The following is a 9515-nucleotide window of genomic DNA, read 5'->3' as shown; positions in this document are numbered from 1 at the left end:
GATGATAATTTTTTGAACAGCATTGATGCAGATAGATTATCTACTTTAAAAAGAAGAAATGCTCTATGGAAACCTCATTTGAAATCCTCTTACCCTGCTGAAATGCAATTTCATCCTCTACCATTTACAGAAGAAGAAATTAAAGTAAGTCATTGTAACGATAAATATATGTGACTTATATTTATTTGTATTATTTTTTATTAATTTTACAAATTAATCTTATTCATCTTAATTTGTTTTCATTTTCTTATTAATTTAACTTATATACATATAAGAATATGTTTTGTTGTTTTTAATTTGATTCTAGACAGGTTCACTGCCAGATGAAATATTTAATGATAGCTTAAGTCAGAGTTTACTTCCTGAACAAAAAACTAAGAAAAAAGATAGAACTCAGGTATGTAATTATAATATTTAATGTTACTAAACAAATAATGAGTGTAGAAAATAAAATACACTTTTTTGTAATTAATTTTAATAAAAATAAAATTTATAATTTAAATCAACTGTGAAAATATTAACTTCATATACAAGGGCATTTTTTATCTGTTTATTTATAATTACAATCTCCATTATTTATCTATATATATTTTGCAGATATCCTATAAAAAACCTGGACCTCCAACCCCCAGTAAAAATGGAGGAAGATTATCATTACAGGTATGTGATATTAATATTTGTATCACAAAATAAATATTTAAATTAAAAGCTAATCTTTTATGCATATTTCAAAATTTAAGGGTAATGAATTAAAAAGTCCAAATTCAAAAATACTAAGAGAAAGAAACAAAGACAGAGCAACAACAACACCACGTACATTGAAAAATTTATTTATTTCACGACGTCATGATGAAGTAAGTTATACATATTATTTAAAAATAATTTATTAGCTTTATATTTGACTTTTACATTAATAACATGATAAATAAAAAATTTAACAAATCGTATATAATTACAATTTTTATAGAATATTATAGTTACTCCAAGAGGTCGTAGAAAAAGTAACATTTTTCATAGATACCGTAGTGCAAGTGACAGATGAAACTAATTACGTACGTAAATAAAATATTTAATAATAATTATTATTATCATAGTTGTAAAAAACAAATGTATTTTCTTTAAGTTTTTCACATCAGATTATATAATAATTGTACAATAACAAGTAGAATATAATATAATATAATAATATAAAGTAGGATATAACAGTAGGCAATTTAAATAAGCAAACGGTATACAAAAAATATTTATCTTTTATATGTTATTTAGACAGTCATTAAATAATTTTATAATAATAATGTTTAAAAGTTTTATATATAGAAAAACATTGTAATTATGAAATGTATTGTTTGACACATTTGGTAAATTCCAGAAAAATACGTAACATGAATAATAAAAATATTTAAAAAAATTTTTAAAAGACTCAAAAATAAAGAATAAGTTTTAATTATTATATCATTTAAATTTACTCGATTCGACATATGTATTATAAATGTATCACAAATCATCTCCTTTTAGAATAGTTTTATCTTAAATGAATGTACTTTTTTTTTATTGTACTTTGTTATTCAGAATCAGACTCCTATAACAAAAAAATGTTTTATTACTTTGGAAGAAATTTATAATATCAAATATATTTAATTTGATATTGAATTTAAAATAATTTGCTATAATACAATATAAATATGATAAATGCATTAAAATTTCGAAAATAATAATTCTAAAGATTAAAAACAAAAACTATGATCAAGAAATGTCAAATGTTATTCTATAATAATCTTAATGTTGCAAATTATAAATTATAATAACTCACCATGTATTGACCTTCTACATAACGTCCAGAATTTCTAGAAGTTCTTCTTAATTCTCTTGGTTCTATGTTATCTTGGTTTCTTCGACTAAAAAAAAAGATGAAAATATGAGATAACTAGAATCATTACATATAATGTTAGAATAGAAAACCATGCAAAAATTGGCTACTTACGATCTTGACTGAATTTGCAATGTTTTAAGTTTATTATCTATATCTTGAGAAGGACTGGTTGATGCATCTTCAATAATTGTTGTTGGAGATATCTGCATTTGTGTAGTGTCGTTATTTTCATAAAATCCAGCTGCCCTAGATCCACGAGTTATGGATATTTTATTAACAGCTAATCTGAAATAAAAATTCAAATTAAATTCTACAAAGAATTTGTAACATTTAAATTTAGTTTATAGACATTGTTTCTCTATATAAATAAGTTTATATTTTAGTTCCAATATGTTACAGAATTATTTTTGTTAAAAAATATATAAATTTAAATTTAACTTGTCATTATGGAAACAAGAATGAAACTACTCACTGATGTTTCCTTGGACCACGTTTCTTCTTGTGTTTACTGAAAGAAAAAGTTTTTTTGATGGAAATATATTGGAATTAATATTATAAATAAAGGGACAAAAATTTGTTAAAGTAACTTTGCAGTTTCACATACATCTTCCATATAATACGAACATATGCATGTATTACAAAATTTCACATCACATACATACATATTAATGCATTTGGTCACTACATTCGAAGAAACGATAAAGTATACGAATAAAGTACACAGAATTAACCCAAGTATGAACAAACCAAATACCTAAAAACATTTCTATAATATTGCGATGATAATAGAGAACGGCGTGTTAAAAAATGTAAAATATAAAAATCCGATATTAAGCAGGAAATGTGAAACGATGGGTTAATTCTGTCACATTTCCTGCAAATTTTAATGAGGAAAAAGCTTTACAAAATATAATATTACTTATTTACTATGGATTTTAAATTTTGATAGCAGGATTTAGGAACTCGTAGGAGAAGAGGGTTTTATTTTAATTAATATCACATGTTCATTGTATCTATCACCAATTTGTATATTATCAATATATAAACAGAATACAAAGTATTTTAAACTTACTTGGTTTTAAGTTCTTAGGTTCAAAAGAACACACATCGTTCTCTATGTACTTTTTTGTCAGGTGTTCCAAAAATATTATCATTTCATAATATCATTGTTCAGTTTTTATCTTATTTTCCTTACACTAGTTTATATAAGATGAGTTCTTTAGTAGCCAAATTAGGCACCAAGAATAACAGATTTCATCAATTCCTCGCATAATATTTGCTCTTTACATATTTAGGTATGTGTTTGATACTTAATTTGATATTTTGACAATATTACATACAATTCCTTACACTAGTTTGAAAGTTGACTTTAAAACAGGCACCAAGAATAATAGACCTCATTAATTCCTTATATAATTTTTGCCCCTTATATGATTATAATATATTATAGATTTTGCTAAAAACTCTAAGTCTTAGCTTGAATAACGATCAGGTAGCCTGCAACAAGCGATTCATAAAAGATTACTACTCATGCAAACACAACAAATTTATAATTTACATAAAGACGCTAATGGCAGTATTTATTAATAAATTAAGCACAAGCATGCAATATTAAATAATGTATAAATGATAGTGTATTAAAAGATATCTAGTTTTTTCAAATTGCACATTAAAAAAATGTAAATAACATTCAGAAAATAAAAAAAAAGTAGCAATATGTTTATAATATACTGCATTCCAAATTATATCACAAATAATATTTTTGCTTAAAAATTAGTTTTTAAGGAAACTTAAATTAATAAAATAATTTCATAATTTTAAATACCTTACATATTTAGAATACCTTTTATGCTTTTAATTTTTGATAATAATACAGTATGTTATAGTACATTTCAACAAGGCATATTGTAAGCAGGATGAAAATGAAATATAATAAAGAAAAAGATATTTTTATTAGTAATTAAACTATGCATAATACGGTTTTAGCATCCATTAATATGTGAGCAAAATACTAATAATACTAAAAGGAGTTTGCACATCTGTGCACATCATATGTGCATTAAAATCTACATAAGCGTGTAAATGTAATAGTTGATTTTGCAATATTTTCTATTATATTTTCTATTCCAAATACTTATCATTCATAGCATAAGTTGTATTTTAAAAGCAATAAAGCGCATTGCATATAGATATATATATTAAAAAGATTGATTTCAGTATAATTTTTTTTATTAAAAATTATGTATAAAAATTACTTGCAAATGTGTAAATATTCTACTTCTGTAATTATTTTAGTAAATAAAATATAAAAAATGTTATTCTATGTTAATTTCGTATGAATACTTAACTTACCCAGAAAACTCATGATCAGAACCTTCTTCAGTTAATATTTATAAAAGGAATTTATAAATTAATTGCTTATTAATACTTGAGAAAAGAATTGTTAAAAATTTCAATTGAAACGTAATCTTCAAAACATAAACTTCAAACATCAACTTACCGGCTAAATGATCCTTCTTTCGTCTTGTATATGCACGTTTACTCGTTACTGGGACCTGATCTGTTTCGCCATGTAATAAGCTGTTCCTGTATAAAAGTAAAGGTTGCCAATCCTCACCCCGTGAGGACGGCATTCCAGCTTGTAATCTTCTGTCAAGGAAATTTAATCTACAATACAAATGTATATGGAATTAATACATCTCGATAAAATATGAAATATGTTGATAAAATGTTAAAAAGTAAAAATTATACCCACACCACTCGTTTATCTTGCTTAAGAAGCTTATTTGTGAATTCAGATAAAATTTCAAGGAAAGATAAATTAGGTGGTGGACCAGTGGGATCTTGTTCAATGCCGTCTGGTGGTGTAATCGCAAAAAGAACACCTGCTCGATGCAAAGCAGTAATTGCCTCACGATTTTTTACCGCATCTAAGCCAAATGATAAAGCAAATCGTTTTGCAAGTTCCTAAAATATTAATATATATCTTTATTTCAATTCAAATTTCTTATCTTTCTAATTATAAAAAATTGATACACATAAACAGACCTTTATTGCAGTAAATTCTTCACTATTTCTATTAACTTTGCCCTTCTCTGCTACTATTTCATTATATAAAATATTTAAGCTATGTTGCATAGTCAAAGCACAATTTGTTTTATTAATATCTCTGGCTTTTCCTAATGTGGTTTTAATAATATCACCATAGTCATTGTAGTATTTTACGTAATGTTTAAAGACGTCTGCTGCTGCTTTTGTGGGTATCATGTTATATACAATTAACTTGCAATAACCGGCTAAAAAGTTTCTCCTTTTATGTAATTCTTCAATCTTCGAATGTTCATCATGTTCATCTGCAAATGTAATATGTATATTTTATATAACTAAATTTTTATAAAAACTATATATATGCATTTAGTAGAATTAATTCCAGCATACCATCCTCTTCGTCAAAAAATACGTATTCCTGTATAAACCGATTAAGCATATTTTGCATTGCTTGATCTGGTTCATATACTAACTGGTGCATTAAAGGATTAGAATGTGTTGTTAATTGATTACAAAATACTACCAATAAATCACATATTGTATTGTATGCTTCCTCTCTTAAAATGGGTGGAGAAGGCTAAAATAATATTAACGGATATTATGTATTACTAATATGTCAAGAAAAATACACAAAGAAAAATAATATAATTACCGTGCCGTTTACGTCACCACTAACAAAATAACGCATAGAGCCCATAAAAGAGTGTAATCGTTCTTTTAATTGACGACATTCATCTTCACCTCGATTTCCAGAATCTGCAGTTTCCATAAGGTGATTTTGTCCCCACAAAATCGAAAAAAAGCACGCACTTATGCAATATTTAACTGCCTCGTGTGGTAGACATCTGTAATAAAATATTCGTATTTTTATATGCATAAAAATTCTATGTGTGCAAACAATGTAATGCTACTACTTAGATGGATCTTTGGCATCTTCAATATCTTTATACAAAGAATCCCATATGCCCCATGGATTCATATTATGACAGGAATAGAATATTGAAACTTTTTTTAAAGATTGTACAACATTGAAAATTTCATCTTCATCTGGTTCTTCGTTTCCCTCTATTAAATTTCTATATTCATCAATAGCTTCTTTATATTTATTTACAATGGAATCAATTAATGTTGAGCGTGCTACATCACATCTATATTGAAACATAAAAAATAAATATTTTTTTAAATAGCGCTCAATATTTTTCCAATCATAAAATCTTACCTAGTAAAAATAGCGTGTCCTTCTATACACATATGTTCCAATGTTTTTGCAGCTGTATCTAGAACTTCAGTGTCGTGCATTTTTTCTACAATTGTATGAATTTTATTCAATAACGAATCTAAATTTTGCTCTTGTCGAGACTTTGTATAAATATCCAAATCAAAATATTGAGGAATAGCAAGTAAATTTGCAAGTTTTTCAGGATCTGCTCTATATTTATCAAGTAACAGAGGTAGTGTTTGAATAAAATGTTCTGTCAACCGTTGTTTATCATCATGAACTTGCTTCATTTCTTTTGCTGATAAAATTTTTCTAGTTGGTCCTCGACCAACTGGAGCTTCACCTATTTCGAATATTATAGGACGTTTATATTTATCACAGAATTTTATAGAAATACAAAAACAAAAATTTACCTGTAGCAGCTTGTTTTATACAACAAACCATTAATTCAATCAAAGACGTCTCTTTTTGGTTATCTAAAGCTTCTTCTTCAGGTCCAGCCTCTTCTAGTAACAAGTCTGTCATACATTCCCAATCTTTCATCATCTGATTTGTTTCTATCAAAGAATCTACCAAATATGCTCCGTGTTCGTGAAGTTCGGATTCAATAAAAAATAAAACAAGATCTCGAATAAGTGGAGTGTTTGGTAAACGCTTCTTTCCACGTTTAGTTTTTACACCTGCTACTGCTTCATCATCCGGGCGAAATAAACGTTCATTTAAAAATTCACCTGCAGCTTGCGCGACAGCACGGTGAGATGAATAAACAAGTTCATATACATGTTCACAATCTTTGTCAGTAAGAATTTCTCTGTGATGTTTTAAAATTGAAATAACAAGCTTAACAGCTTGTACTGCTACATCATATTCTTTATCCAATGTCATTGCAACAATTCTATCTTTAAATTTACTTGTGAAAAGTTCAAGTTTAGTTTTCAATTCTTCTGATGCATATAATGGTTGTAATGCTTGAAGACATTTTAATCGAACTTCGCCAACTTTATCATGTAATGTCCAACCTGAAAGATATGTATTAAAATATTAAAAAACATATATAAGTTTATAACATTAATATTGTATTACCTATGTATTTTAAATAAGAATCATCTAAAAAGTTTTGATGAAATTTCTTCATCCATACACCTATTTCTGCCATACAAATTGCTCGAATTTCTGGCAATGTATCTCTATAGCGATGTACAAATACTGATTTGAACATATATGTGAGCATATTTTTTATCTCATCCATATTTTCTTCAAGTTCTTTTCGTTTTGCCATTAATGATTCTAATCTATCTGCAGCTCTTTTTTCTCTAGCTTTCTGCCTTTCAGCTTCATATTGCCGTTGTGTATTATCCAAATTTATTGATACAGTGAGAGCAACATCTACAAGTGCAGTCATAAGTTTCATAGCTATAAAAAATAAAACAAAAGATAAAAAATGTATTATTAGTACTTCAAGTATGAAATTGATTATATAAGTGTAAATGTAACAATATATCTTACCAGCTAGTGTAGCAGTATGCCTGAAAGCTCTTACTTGTGAATCCGAAAGACCAGTTAATAATGAAATTACATTATCCATCAAAAACTGATCATAGATGATTGAGTACTGACATTGTCGAACTAAGATTTGAACAAATTCACAAAAATTTGCACGAAATTTTTTCCATTGTTGACCAGTCATTATCAATGGATATTCTCCACTTTCCTATATTACAAATTATTATTAATTAAATGAAACAGCTACTTATTTACAAAAAATAAAATTAACATACTTCATCAAATTCTTCAGTCATTTTACGAATAATTGCCACATGTTCCATTGTTGCTTGCATCTCAGACGTAATGCGACCTTTACACCCACTTGCATTAATAAAAAATTGCATTAACATAAGAAGAGCGTTTTCTCTATTACTTTTGTTATCTACAAATTTATACATATGTTATGATCATTTTTATAACTCAAACAATGTACATAAATTTGTTTAAACATAGTTAACATACAGTTAATGAAGATCGATTGTTTCTAATGACGTAATAAAGACTAGCTTCATCTTCTAAACTATGTGAATGATGTGTACGTTTTCCACGTCCACGTCCACCACCTCCTCTTCCTCTAGTACTTGTAGTTGGAATGTAATCTGTATCTATTTCTTTATACTTTGGTTGTTGTATTGGTCCTCCTAGAAATAATGACTATTCAACAACAGATAACAAAATAATATTTTAAATCATACCACGTAATCTAGCACGTGTATTCCTTGTGATCCTCATATTAGTTGGAGTTGCTGGTGTCATAGGTTGTTCAAATTGGGTCTGATTTTCAAAACTTGTTTGTTCCTGATATTGTGGCTGTGATGTACCTGGAGAGCTATAGCTTTCTGATGAATAATGTTCAGGACTAAACAAATATAATTAACTATAACACATAATTATCTGGTATATGTATTCATTAAAAGTATTGAATATTTAAATAAACTTGTAATTTAAATCTGAGTAAACATATTATATAAACTATAATATAAAACAATAATAGATAATAAATGAAAATACTTTGAAATGTATTTACGTTGGATTATGTATAGGTGTTTGAGGTGCCTGGCTATATGGTGCATAAGTAGAATAAGATTCATGTGCTTCACCCCCTGAATTGTCATTCATGGGAGTCATTGGAGTCATTGGTGCTTCATACTCTGGAGGTACTGGATCATCCATGCGTATTCGTTTACCTCCTCTTCTGTGCATCATTTTGAAGCTGTTCTTTTATTATTACCCCTGAAGAAAAAGTGTTGTCTTAAATTTATGTTCAAGGAAATAATTTTTTTATTTCAAGAAAATACCGCCAAATAACATTTGATGATACAATTTGTAAACAAGTAGAATTTTGATTCATTTCAAACCTCTAAAAGAGTCCCCGATAAATACGGGGATTAGGGATGATCGTGAAATCTTATGTCCCTATAGTTTGTTGATGCATTTAATTGAAATGTTAATTATATTGAATAAAATTGAAAAAACACATTAATAGAATTCTTCAAATAACCCCGGCTACTTGCGAGTATTACTAGTTGGTCTTACTATATATGCAAATGCACATTAGTAAACATGGTTATTGGTCGTTTGTCAAAATATAAAATAAAATAAACCAATAAGAAAAATAGAACATAATTTGCATAAGTTTCAATTATATTTGCGTTATAAAATTTTTTTGATAATTTTCTGTTAAAAGAAATATAAATTTTGTAAAATGAATTATCTATTTGATATTTTATTATTATTAGTAAGAAATATAAAAATAATTTTAATATTTCTATGAATAATTTATATCTAAAATAGTTTAACTAAAATATTTCATTCAAAATATAACATTCTAAG

The 9515-nt window shown here is 26.8% G+C and overlaps 2 protein-coding genes across 2 annotated transcripts in view; one reads left to right on the top strand and one right to left on the bottom strand.

Moving 5' to 3' along the window:
* Positions 1-1042, top strand: part of mud (mushroom body defect) — a 7810-nt gene extending 6768 nt beyond the window's left edge. Inside the window, exons 8-12 of the mRNA XM_017899348.1 lie at positions 70-144; positions 308-397; positions 598-660; positions 741-854; positions 968-1042. Coding sequence (XP_017754837.1) covers positions 70-144; positions 308-397; positions 598-660; positions 741-854; positions 968-1042 — 417 coding nt within the window. The remainder of the gene's footprint in view (positions 1-69; positions 145-307; positions 398-597; positions 661-740; positions 855-967) is intronic.
* A 519-nt stretch (positions 1043-1561) lies between these two features.
* On the bottom strand, positions 1562-9161 carry SA1 (stromal antigen). The gene is given in 20 exon segments (XM_017899299.1): positions 1562-1579; positions 1811-1895; positions 1982-2155; positions 2343-2378; positions 4223-4247; positions 4371-4537; positions 4626-4837; positions 4919-5223; positions 5309-5495; positions 5571-5763; positions 5833-6066; positions 6138-6480; positions 6551-7156; positions 7221-7550; positions 7644-7848; positions 7916-8059; positions 8118-8323; positions 8378-8541; positions 8710-8915; positions 9041-9161. Coding segments are annotated over 19 exon segments (3813 nt in total). The 5' UTR covers positions 8889-8915; positions 9041-9161.
* Between the last annotated feature and the right edge of the window lie 354 nt (positions 9162-9515).

The sequence above is a fragment of the Eufriesea mexicana genome, unplaced genomic scaffold (assembly GCF_001483705.2).
Source record: "Eufriesea mexicana isolate 0111107269 unplaced genomic scaffold, ASM148370v2 scaffold812, whole genome shotgun sequence".
NCBI lineage: Eukaryota > Metazoa > Arthropoda > Insecta > Hymenoptera > Apidae > Eufriesea > Eufriesea mexicana.
Note: the sequence above shows the minus strand (reverse complement) of the source record. Positions and strands in the feature narration are given on the sequence as shown.